Raw genomic sequence first — 12,977 nt, forward strand, 5'->3', positions numbered from 1 at the left:
TACATTGAGTTAGTACAAAGTGCATTGAAGTAGTACAGGTAAAAACAATAACAGTACAGAGTAAAGTGTCACAGCTACAGAGAAAGTGCAGTGCAATAAGGTGCAAGGTCACAACAAGGTAGATCATGAGGTCAGAGTCCATCTTATCATATAAGGGAACAGTTCAATAGTCTTATCACAGTGGGGTAGAAGCTGTCCTTAAGTCTGGTGGTACGTGCCCTCAGGCTCTTGTATCTTCTGCCTAATGGGAGAGAAGAGAGAATGACCCGGGTGGGTGGGGTCTTTGATTATGCTGGCTGCTACACCAAGACAGCAAGAGGTAAAGACAGAGTCCAAGGAGGGGAGGCTGGTGTCCGTGATGCGCTGGGCTGTGTCCACAACTCTCTGCAGTTTCTTGCGGTCCTGCGCAGAGCAGTTACCATACCAAGCTGTGATATGTGCTGTTTTCAAACTTGTGTGGTTTTAAGATTAACAAGTTGGAGGAAAAAAACAAAACCATGCATACAAACTAAAAATGCAGGTCAGAGATGCATGGATCAAATTCTGACATTTACACCCCTTGCAGGAGCCAATCCAACCTAGCCTTGACCAAACAAAGGTTTGCATTGCTATGACTAAGAAAGAACCAACCTCAAAATTGCCCAAAGTTGACAATCAGAGTGGTCAGACGCCTTCCAAGCTCACATGTACCCATGCATGCACACACACGATATCATAATAAAGAGGAAGTAATTATTCAGTTGCAGCACAGGGGAAGAAAACCCCCAGAGAAGCCACTGACCTGTGTTTCTGATGATGTAATCCAGCACTACCAGCCTCTCGAACTGGAGCTGCAGTTGTCGATTGGTCTTCTCGGGCAAAGGCTCTGCCTCAAACCTGCGCAACCAATAATCTGCATCCCTATAACCTTCGACGAACAACTGGAAGGAACCAACCTAAAAAGAAAAAGTGAAGGGGGAAACTCCTTTCAGTTTTAATGCCAAATTGAGAAGCTGGGAAAATAATTTCAAAAGATTAGCCAATAGGAATTTGTGGGGTCTGCTTATAGAAAAAAAGATTACACCAGAACCAAGGGGTTATATTGTCAGGAAAAAGAAAGAATTTGCAGCTTTTCTCCTGGTTAAAAATAGGCCTTGAAAAGACTATTTTGGAGAGGCAAGATTTAGAAGGTGGGGAAATAGAGACATAACTGTTAATGGCACAGCAACTAAAACTTAAAATACACAACAAGCTAGGATAGGTGAACTGCAGATTGCTGGGCTGGAGACAGAATTAGAAGTTAAAATCGATATATGATGGACCTGGAATCAATGTAAATCAGCTAGCACTGGGGATGGGTGGGTGCTTGGAACAACATATTGCCCTAACAGTCAACATTCTACTTTCAGAGCTCATGTGGGCAAAATGTTAAATAGAGCCACAAAGTCAAACAGCACAGAAACAAGCCCTTCGAACCTACTCGTCCATGCCGACCAAGGTGTCTACCTCAGCTGGTCCCATTTGCCTATGTTTGGCCCATATCCCATATTAAAATGGAACAAACACACGACTTAGTGCAGAAAGAGTAAACGACATGATCAAATGTTATTAAATTGTACCTTGGGAGGCAGGCCTATCCGGTGAAACCGTTGTCCTACTTTTGGAACTTTCTCAAGAGCCAGTTTCTTCCCCCGGGATTTCACTCGGTCAATTGCACTGTAGTTGAAAGTTTCACTTGCTAGATGTACTACCTGGAGAAAGAAAGAACCAGCATTAAAAACAGCATGCAACTTTAACTCTCAATCCAGCTCAGATAGCTTCAGTGTAGATTTCATAAACAGAAGTAGGCCATTTAGTTCATTTTGCCCACTCCACCTTTCAACAACGTCATGGCTGATTTGCTACCTCAATGCCACTTTCCTGCACTAACCCTATATCCCTTGATTTCAACCTTACTCTGTGAACTCCTTTCCACAGACGCAAACTTACTACCTAATCACATACAGCAATGTCATTTTGTTAGGTCATGTACCACCTGCAATGAGGACAAAAAGTTGCCAAAATTGCCATGTTGCATTAATATTCACTCAGCAATGGCTTTTATTCTATTGAGATTGGTGAGAGTTTGATAGAAAAGTACTTAGCAATGGCTATAACGTTCAAACATCAGTGCATTTTTGTGGGCCTGAGCAAGTCTGCTGCTTTGGAGCTAGCCTGGACTGCAAATACCAATGGGATTCTGTATTCTCCCCTTTATTTCCTCTTCAGTGGAAACACAAGAAACATCAATATTTACAATTGTACTAAAATAGCAAAAACAGCTGTAAAGCACATGTGGCGCTTTTTTAGGGCTGGCCAAGACTGTGGACAAACAAGGGAAAGCATCTATCGACGTACACATGCTGTAGTTTAACTTCCTGTCAGAAGAGATTAGTCTCCAGTTAGGAACAGTGGCAGGAATGAAACCAGAAGCTCACCTTTTGGGAACGCTAGGCACAAACATACACGCCAACGTACTGTGCAACAGAACTGATTATGGCCTTAAAATGATACACTTAGGGCACTGACAAACAATGCTCAACGTAAACATCTGCCCTAGCTAAATGTCCTCCACAAAACTGTACACTTGACCTGCCCTGATCTTCTTGATGGTTCAAGTAGATACCCTCTCCCCAAGTTTAGCAGTGTCCAGATGTAAAGACAGCCAGCCTTCAAGCCTCTACACCAGATGCATACAATCTCAACCAGGTTAGCACTGAGAATTCGAACAAAGAGTCAGTAAAATCAATTAGGGCTGGCCTAAGTGATTGAATGATAGCTCAGGCTGGACACCAATCTATAAAATCAAATATCTGCAGACCATCTGTAATAGTTTATCAAGGTATCAAATGGACACTTGTGGGACAGGGTAATGCCACAGACATAAAGCTGCTCTATGAAGGGAGGACAAAGAAATCAAAATTAAAGCAGGAAAGGACATGCACACGACCCAAAGCCCTACCTTAGTCCTTGGTACGATGTTAAGCCCCAGTTTCTGGTCCACCAGGCTGGCCCCAGCCTCCGAGAGATAGCCCTGATTGAGGACAAGACAGTCTCTGCCAAAGCAACACGGACAACACAGTTTCTGCAGCCATTTGGTCCATTTAGGATTCAGGTGCCCATATGGTTCCTCGTTTTTAGGTTTAAAAACACCAATAATGTTCTGTAGGTGGAGAGAAAATACAGTCCTGTCAAAATGCTTCCAATATTTGAACAGATCAGGAAAATACACAAACTTCCTTCAAAGTGGTTTTTAAGGATTTGACATTAATGACTGATTGTGCACCAGGATTAGCCCAAAAAGGCTTGCCTCCATCAGAAAAGCAACATTGATCATGATTAAAGCTTCAATGCTAATTCAGCAGATTAGGTATAGTTGTGCGTTGTAGGAGAGACCGTCACAGTCACAAGATCAAACACATGCACGACTTTGATCCCAGTTAGGATTAAGTTTCACCCAAAAACTAAATATGAACAAAATGTAATGAAGCAGTGTTCTTGCCTTGCCAGCACTAACACAGTGACGTGCACATTCTGGAATGCACTTGTTGGCACAGACAACAAGGATTCCCTATGTGCTAAACAGACAAGTCTGAATACAGCAATGAGCTGTGAAACCAAGCCCAGTTCCCACCCATTATGCCAGATAGGTACAGATCACAAGACAGCTAGGCAAGACAACCCATTCCAGGCTCATTCATTCAAATTAAACCACCATCATTTACATGTTTCCAAGGAGGTTTTCCCTCCAGCTCTCTGGTGTGCTTCACCAATCTTAAATCCATCTGTTAGTAGTATAAATCATTGATCTGCGTTTACATGTACGGATGACGACGACCTTTTAGGTGTGGATTCATGACTTTCACTTTCCCACCTTAGAAAGAAAGAGCTGAATGTAAAGTTACTCCTTTCACATTCACCACAGCCCCTGCGCTGTGTTTGTCGGTCTCATATCTCACCTTTACCCACTTTTGTTGGTTAAAACTGAAATAGTAACCATTATTTGGTTACAAAGGATAAAACAATGAATTCAGTTCAAATAATTAAACAAGTCACAGATCCTTTCATTCGTTAACTCATGCTGTTTTAACCATGGCCAACCCATTTCTGAGGTACAGTACAAGCTCCAAACTTGCTGCGCCCATTCTCCAATCACATTGCTCAATCTCCATGACTGGAGAACAGCCATTTTTCTCTTTCTTAACCCAGGCCCCTAAAGCAAATTCTAACTGAACGAAGACATGCATTTTGATAGCACCTTTTACAACTTCAGGATCCCCCAAAGCACTCCCGAGCTGAAGTACTTTATGAAGCAGTCATTGTTGGATACAGGAGTCAACTTGCACACAGCAGCATCTCAAATTGAGATGAGCAGGTAATCTATTTTTGTAATGTGGGTTGAGGGATAGATATTGGCCAGGTCACTGTGGAGGACACACAAATTCAAAAAAGATGCCATTTCACCACTTACTTCCACCACATTGTCTTAGCTTAATATCCCACCTGTGAGAAAGTGCTGAAAGTGCACGACATTGGGAGGAGCATCAGTCAAGATCATGCAACAACTTGATGATAGTGCTACCCACACACCCAAGCTGAAAGGCTGTGGGTAGACAAGACCAAGTCATTGGTATTGACTTATTATTGTCACTTGTACCGAGGTACAGTGAAAAACTTGCCTTGCATACCGATCGTACAGGTCAATTCATCACACAGTGCAGTTACATTGGGTTAGTACAGAGTGCATTGAGTTGGTACAGAGTGCATTGATGTAGTACAGGTAAAAACAATAACAGTACAGAGTAAAGTGTCACAGCTACAGAGAGTAATAGTTAGTGACATAGAGTTTAAATTTAAAAGTGTAGAACGATTATAGTAAGGGTAATGAGTCGATCTGTAGAGAGCAGCTTGCAACGAGTCGCCACGCTCCGGCGCCATCTTGACTATACTAGATTGTATAACTGAGCAATATAACTTATTGCATCGGCGATGCAAGAAGCAGTTTGATGACGAGGTCAGCGTTGGGCTTGGCGGTAATGAATTAAGTGAGCCAGCAGCCTGCTGGGCCTATGTCGTGGTTACACAAGATTACGCACCCAGGGGAGATACACTTGTGCCTCCAACCCACCTAAAAGGCATAATGAGACCATTAAACAGAAGCCCGAAACAACACCCCTACTGGAAAGAGTCTCACTAGGGTCACTCAGCAGCAGTTGTGCAGGTGGGTTGAACACATTTCTCAGTAACATGGTGCCTCAGCCACACTCAGGGAATACAGCCAGAATCCCAGGGCTGCTGCAACAAACAGTCCTCCTCATGTTTCAATCACTCCCTTTTCTTGCTGAGATACAACTCCACATGCTGAGATGTGCCTTGACTCCAAACATCAATCTATAAAGAAACATAATTTGAGACCCAATTACCTTCTTAGGTGGATGGGAAATAAATCAGGGCAGGAATCCACCCATGTCCTGACCAACATCAGGAGAACAGATCCAGTTATCACTACTGCTTACGAGAGTTTGCAGTATACAAACGGGTTGCCCCATTCCCCTATATCACATCAATAGCTTTCCTCCAAGTACTGGCTGTAGGACATCCCAACATGTTTTATGGTTGTGAAAGGTGCTAGAAAATGCAAATATTTCTTACTACCTGAACTCAAGATTTCTGACCCATGAGAGAACAGAGGGAATTTTAAAAAAAAATTAACAGGCAAGCTTCAATCCTGTCTTTGTCCAATATCTACACACCAAGGTTATGGTAATAGAAAACACAGTAGTATAGCAATTAGCGTAACAGTATTACAGTGCCAGCGACCTGGGTTCGATTCCCGCCACTGTAAGGAGTTTGTACGTTCTCTCCGTGTCTGCGTGAGATGTATGGGTTAGGAAGTTGTGGGCGTGCTATGTTGGTGCCAGAAGCGTGGCGACACTTGCGGGCTGCCCCCAGAACACTCTACGCAAAATGATGCATTTCACTGTGTGTTTCGATGTACATGTGACTAATAAAGATATCTTATGGACAATTCCCTTAACTGGCCCTCTCTCTTTCCAACTCTCAGAAATTCATTGAGCATCTCAGTTGCAATTAGCTACAGCACAGGGACCAGTAATCAAGCCTCGGACATGCGTGGATAACTGAACACAATGGCAATCCTTTATTTATCCCATCATATTAACACCCACTAGTCTTTCTTCAGCCTGATCAGAATTCTACTTGGGTTACAATGCAAATCAGAACAAAAACACTTAATTGGAATTATGGATAGACGTATGCAACCTTCTGGGCTTTGCCTCCTTTCCTCAGGACATTTCTCCTCACAAACAACTGAACCCAGTGGCAGTACTCTCGTCTCCATCACCTCAAATCAAGCTATTGGGATTTGAGCACAAAATCTAGGCCGTAGCAAGAGTGTAGTGCCCTCTTGGGAAATTCCATTTTTCATGACACAGTGATAAGTAAATTTCCACCCCGCAATAAAAAACAACTTACAGTAAGAGGAAGCTTACCACAACAGCAGAAGCTTTCACCTCTATAGGGCCAATAGCACTCATTTTACAAATCTTTCTTGAAGGTCCACAGGCTTCACTGTAGCAACACAATGGCTGAAGAACAAAATTAATTCAGGAAATAAAGCTGAGGAAGATGTTATTACTCCAAATTCCATCTACACCTGCAAGTTGCTCCAAATAAAACAATGTCTCCACTCAAATAAGATCATACACAAGACAGGTTTGAAAGTGAAATCAAAACTGGTAGGGAATTCCATTACAACAAAGGCCAAGCTGCAGTAATATATAGGACCCAATGCGATGCCAGGACAAAGTGGACTATGACACAGCCTCAGATGTCCATATGCTTATGTCACATGTAATCTCGTGCTAGGAAGGGAACAAGGTAGAGTGGGCGTCAGGCTTGTTAAGTAACAGTATCAGATGAAGCTAATGAACTTTTTGTAATAGCCACTAGAATGACACAGCAAAAGACAGCTCACCCTATTATACCTATGCTGGCTCTTTAGAAACTATTTAGCCCCACTTTATCCTTTAAAAATCTGATTCCCTTTAGAAATTTTTAATTGAATCTCTTTTTATGACTTCTATAGAATGCATTCTAAAATGCAAATCATATCCACCTGGGTACAATAAATGCATCCATTTTATTGTATGGAAATGTGACCAATGCTGACAAAGTTGGCATTTAGTGCCCTCCCTATGAGGCGGGTGGGGGGAATGCGTGGGGGTGGTGGTGTGGGGTGGGTGGGTGCCAAATGAGACAGCAATACAGAATTGGAAATAAGCATCCCGGTGATGGCACCAATTCATGGGGGCGGTTCCACTATTAGCTAGAGAAAATTTCTGTCGAAATTCCTAAATGCTGGACAAGAACTTGAGACCGTGGTAGAGCTGGGTGTTGGTATAATTGAAAAAGACACTGCTTTTAAACATTATAAATGGGAAGGGGGAAAGAGGATTGGAGCAGTTTTGACAGAATACTATTCAAGCTTTAGTTCAGCTCATGGTTTAATTACTGCAGTGACTAGCTGTCGTACGTTTGCTTTTAAATCCTGCTTATCAGGGTTTCCAGCATTGTACAGCAGATAAAACAGCCCAAATAACAGTTGACCAAATGCTAAAAACGTACACAATGGCTGTCTCGTGTGCGCCAGCTTTTATCATTGTCTGAACAGAGCAAACTAGTGTCCCAGACACAGAAAAAAAGAACTCACTGACATCTCACATTCAGAAAAGCACATCACAGTTGATCCAGGCCCTGCACTTGACCAAAACTTGCGAAACAGCAGGTCACAAGATAGTATGTCGTTAGCCTTGATCATTTTGTCAGAATAGAGCAAACTAGTGTCCCACACTAGCATCTTGCATTCACAGCTGATCTAAGCTCTGTACTTGATCAAAAACAGGGTCACACGATAGCACCTTCTCCTTTCATCTCACTTTCCTAGCCCAGACTGCTGAGGCTGATGCATTGAAAATCAAAAAACTGCAGATGCTGGAACTCTGAGATGAAAACAGAAAATACAGAACAGCATTCGGGTCAGGCAGCATTAGTGGAGAGAAAAACTTAACATTTCAGGTCAAAGACCCTACATCAGAACTTGGCCTTGCCTTCCCCTGCTTCCTCTGCTCCCTAGAATAACGTTGTTTTTGTTCTCAGTTCTGATGAAGGGTCAATGGTAAACATTTCTCTCTCCACAGATGTTGCCTGACCTGCCGAGCTTTCTCCCCCACTTCCGTGCACCTGCGCCCCCCCCCATCCCCCAGCATTTTGTTTTTATCTTAGCCTGGTGTATTATCATGAATGCAAGAACCTTAGTTCTCAGGGTCTGAAGCAATGCACCACTTCAGTTTATTAATAAGTCCCATGCCCTACTAAATTAAGCTGATGCAGGGTCTATTTTAGTCTAATAGATTGAATCAGTCACACGCATTATGCAATAAACTACACAGAGTTCCCATTCAGTTCCAATCACCGAGTAATGATCTTAATTCTAATATACAGGCCCTCTCCAGGGTACAAACACCAGACCTATGGACACCCAGACATACAAACAAGCTCCCATAAATATTAAATTCACATGAGAACCGGTCTTGAAAAGAAAACCTGTTTACATGTAACCTCCTAGTAGTAATCAGACACCACTGTCTCTCAAGAACACAGGCTCCCTGCTTCACCGTGGGAGGCCACTTGAGAGTTGCTTTGGAATCACTTCTATTGATACATGTGCTATGATACTCCATTAAACAACATAACATCCACTGACACTTCAAGCCCATCGAAACCAGCCACTGAGTGTGGGACGCCCTGATTCAGGCAGAGGAAGACAATAAATAAATGTCCAGAGAATCTGGAGCAATAAAAATGAGCTGCCAAAGGAACTCAGAATGTCAGGCAGCATCCGTGGAGGCAAAGGGATGGTCGACGTTTCAGGCCGAGACCCTGCATTAGGTCCGAACACCTCTGCCTGACCCGTAACGTCAACTGTCAATTTTCCCCCAGAGATGCTGCCTGACCTGCTAAGTTCCTCCAACTTGGTGCGTTGCTCCAGATTCCACCATCTGCGGTCTCTTGTGTGATTCATAAGGGAAGCTGTACGTAAGGCGGGGGACTGAAGATGTACATAGCTGTAGATACTGGAATCTGGAGCAACACACAGAACTGTAGGAACTCAGCGGGTCAGGCATCCATGGAAGGAAATGGACTGTCGACACTTCAGGTCGAGACCCTGTATCTGGAGGCAGAGAGGTGTCCAGTCTTAACCTGAAACGTTGACCATTCCTTTGCCCCCAGCCGGGCCATGGAGTCCAGATGAAGAGTCACGACCCAAGACCTTGACTGTCTCCCTCTAAAGATGCTGCCTGACCCGCTGAGTTCCTCCAGCATCTGCTGTCTCGTGTCGTCCATGAGGGAAACCACACGCAACACAGGGGGAGGGAAGGGGGGGGGGGGGAGAGGAGGAGGAGGAGGGGGGACAGAGAGAGGGGTAGTGGGGGGAAGAACCTGAAGCCGCACACAATGCTGGGGGGGACGGTGGAGGTGGGGGAGGGTAGGGGAGGGAGGGAGAGAGAGAGGAGGGGAGGAGGAGGGGGGTGGAGGGGGGGAGGAGGGAGGGGAGAGGGGAGGAGGGGGAGGGGGAGGAGGGGGAGGAGGGGGGAGGGGGAGGGGAGGGGGGGAGGGGGAGGGGAGGGGAAGAGGGGGAGGGGAAGAGGGGGAGGGGAAGAGGGGGAGGGGAAGAGGGGGAGGGGAAGAGGGGGAGGGGAAGAGGGGGAGGGGAAGAGGGGGAGGGGAAGAGGGGGAGGGGGAGGGGAAGAGGGGGAGGGGGGAGGGGGAAGAGGGGGAGGGGGGAGGGGAGGGGGAGGGGGAGGGGGGGAGGGGGGAGGGGGGAGGGGGGAGGGGGAGGAGGGGAGAAGGGGGAGTAGAGGGAGGGGAGGGGGGGGGGGGGGGGGGGGGGGGGGGGGGGGGGGGGGGGGGTGGGGAGGGGGGGGGGGGGGGGGGGGGGGGGGGGGGGGGGGGGGGGGGGGGGGGGGGGGGGGGGGGGGGGGGGGGGGGGGGGGGGGGGGGGGGGGGGGGGGGGGGGGGGGGGGGGGGGGGGGGGGGGGGGGGGGGGGGGAGGGGGGGGGGGGGGGGGGGGGGGGGGGGGGGGGGGGGGGGGGGGGGGGGGGGGGGGGGGGGGGGGGGGGGGGGGGGGGGGGGGGGGGGGGGAGGGGGGGGGGGGGGGGGGGGGGGGGGGGGGGGGGGGGGGGGGGGAGGGGGGGGGGGGGGGGGGGGGGGGGGGGGGGGGGGGGGGGGGGGGGGGGGGGGGGGGGGGGGGGGGGGGGGGGGGGGGGGGGGGGGGGGGGGGGGGGGGGGGGGGAGGGGGGGGGGGGGGGGGGGGGGGGGGGGGGGGGGGGGGGGGGGGGGGGGGGGGGGGGGGGGGGGGGGGGGGGGGGGGGGGGGGGGGGGGGGGGGGGGGGGGGGGGGGGGGGGGGGGGGGGGGGGGGGGGGGGGGGGGGGGGGGGGGGGGGGGGGGGGGGGGGGGGGGGGGGGGGGGGGGGGGGGGGGGGGGGGGGGGGGGGGGGGGGGGGGGGGGGGGGGGGGGGGGGGGGGGGGGGGGGGGGGGGGGGGGGGGGGAGGGGGGGGGGGGGGGGGGGGGGGGGGGGGGGGGGGGGGGGGGGGGGGGGGGGGGGGGGGGGGGGGGGGGGGGGGGGGGGGGGGGGGGGGGGGGGGGGGGGGGAGGGGGGGGGGGGGGGGGGGGGGGGGGGGGGGGGGGGGGGGGGGGGGGGGGGGGGGGGGGGGGGGGGGGGAGGGGGGGGGGGGGGGGGGGGGGGGGGGGGGGGGGGGGGGGGGGGGGGGGGGGGGGGGGGGGGGGGGGGGGGGGGGGGGGGGGGGGGGGGGGGGGGGGGGGGGGGGGGGGGGGGGGGGGGGGGGGGGGGGGGGGGGGGGGGGGGGGGGGGGGGGGGGGGGGGGGGGGGGGGGGGGGGGGGGGGGGGGGGGGGGGGGGGGGGGGGGGGGGGGGGGGGGGGGGGGGGGGGGGGGGGGGGGGGGGGGGGGGGGGGGGGGGGGGGGGGGGGGGGGGGGGGGGGGGGGGGGGGGGGGGGGGGGGGGGGGGGGGGGGGGGGGGGGGGGGGGGGGGGGGGGGGGGGGGGGGGGGGGGGGGGGGGGGGGGGGGGGGGGGGGGGGGGGAGGGGGGGGGGGGGGGGGGGGGGGGGGGGGGGGGGGGGGGGGGGGGGGGGGGGGGGGGGGGGGGGGGGGGGGGGGGGGGGGGGGGGGGGGGGGGGGGGGGGGGGGGGGGGGGGGGGGGGGGGGGGGGGGGGGGGGGGGGGGGGGGGGGGGGGGGGGGGGGGGGGGGGGGGGGGGGGGGGGGGGGGGGGGGGGGGGGGGGGGGGGGGGGGGGGGGGGGGGGGGGGGGGGGGGGGGGGGGGGGGGGGGGGGGGGGGGGGGGGGGGGGGGGGGGGGGGGGGGGGGGGGGGGGGGGGGGGGGGGGGGGGGGGGGGGGGGGGGGGGGGGGGGGGGGGGGGGGGGGGGGGGGGGGGGGGGGGGGGGGGGGGGGGGGGGGGGGGGGGGGGGGGGGGGGGGGGGGGGGGGGGGGGGGGGGGGGGGGGGGGGGGGGGGGGGGGGGGGGGGGGGGGGGGGGGGGGGGGGGGGGGGGGGGGGGGGGGGGGGGGGGGGGGGGGGGGGGGGGGGGGGGGGGGGGGGGGGGGGGGGGGGGGGGGGGGGGGGGGGGGGGGGGGGGGGGGGGAGGGGGGGGGGGGGGGGGGGGGGGGGGGGGGGGGGGGGGGGGGGGGGGGGGGGGGGGGGGGGGGGGGGGGGGGGGGGGGGGGGGGGGGGGGGGGGGGGGGGGGGGGGGGGGGGGGGGGGGGGGGGGGGGGGGGGGGGGGGGGGGGGGGGGGGGGGGGGGGGGGGGGGGGGGGGGGGGGGGGGGGGGGGGGGGGGGGGGGGGGGGGGGGGGGGGGGGGGGGGGGGGGGGGGGGGGGGGGGGGGGGGGGGGCGGGGGGGGGGGGGGGGGGGGGGGGGGGGGGGGGGGGGGGGGGGGGGGGGGGGGGGGGGGGGGGGGGGGGGGGGGGGGGGGGGGGGGGGGGGGGGGGGGGGGGGAGGGGGGGGGGGGGGGGGGGGGGGGGGGGGGGGGGGGGGGGGGGGGGGGGGGGGGGGGGGGGGGGGGGGGGGGGGGGGGGGGGGGGGGGGGGGGGGGGGGGGGGGGGGGGGGGGGGGGGGGGGGGGGGGGGGGGGGGGGGGGGGGGGGGGGGGGGGGGGGGGGGGGGGGGGGGGGGGGGGGGGGGGGGGGGGGGGGGGGGGGGGGGGGGGGGGGGGGGGGGGGGGGGGGGGGGGGGGGGGGGGGGGGGGGGGGGGGGGGGGGGGGGGGGGGGGGGGGGGGGGGGGGGGGGGGGGGGGGGGGGGGGGGGGGGGGGGGGGGGGGGGGGGGGGGGGGGGGGGGGGGGGGGGGGGGGGGGGGGGGGGGGGGGGGGGGGGGGGGGGGGGGGGGGGGGGGGGGGGGGGGGGGGGGGGGGGGGGGGGGGGGGGGGGGGGGGGGGGGGGGGGGGGAGGGGGGGGGGGGGGGGGGGGGGGGGGGGGGGGGGGGGGGGGGGGGGGGGGGGGGGGGGGGGGGGGGGGGGGGGGGGGGGGGGGGGGGGGGGGGGGGGGGGGGGGGGGGGGGGGGGGGGGGGGGGGGGGGGGGGGGGGGGGGGGGGGGGGGGGGGGGGGGGGGGGGGGGGGGGGGGGGGGGGGGGGGGGGGGGGGGGGGGGGGGGGGGGGGGGGGGGGGGGGGGGGGGGGGGGGGGGGGGGGGGGGGGGGGGGGGGGGGGGGGGGGGGGGGGGGGGGGGGGGGGGGGGGGGGGGGGGGGGGGGGGGGGGGGGGGGGGGGGGGGGGGGGGGGGGGGGGGGGGGGGGGGGGGGGGGGGGGGGGGGGGGGGGGGGGGGGGGGGGGGGGGGGGGGGGGGGGGGGGGGGGGGGGGGGGGGGGGG

General features: G+C 57.6%; 1 protein-coding gene across 1 annotated transcript in view; it reads right to left on the reverse strand.

Annotated features, from left to right (window-relative positions):
• Positions 1–12,977, reverse strand: part of pi4k2a (phosphatidylinositol 4-kinase type 2 alpha) — a 29,335-nt gene that overhangs the window by 15,090 nt on the left and 1,268 nt on the right. Inside the window, 3 exon segments of the mRNA XM_052027334.1 lie at positions 782–935; positions 1,599–1,730; positions 2,981–3,182. Of these exon segments, the coding sequence (XP_051883294.1) occupies positions 782–935; positions 1,599–1,730; positions 2,981–3,182 (488 nt within the window).

Source organism: Pristis pectinata, chromosome 12 (genome assembly GCF_009764475.1).
Source record: "Pristis pectinata isolate sPriPec2 chromosome 12, sPriPec2.1.pri, whole genome shotgun sequence".
Classification (NCBI taxonomy): domain Eukaryota; kingdom Metazoa; phylum Chordata; class Chondrichthyes; order Rhinopristiformes; family Pristidae; genus Pristis; species Pristis pectinata.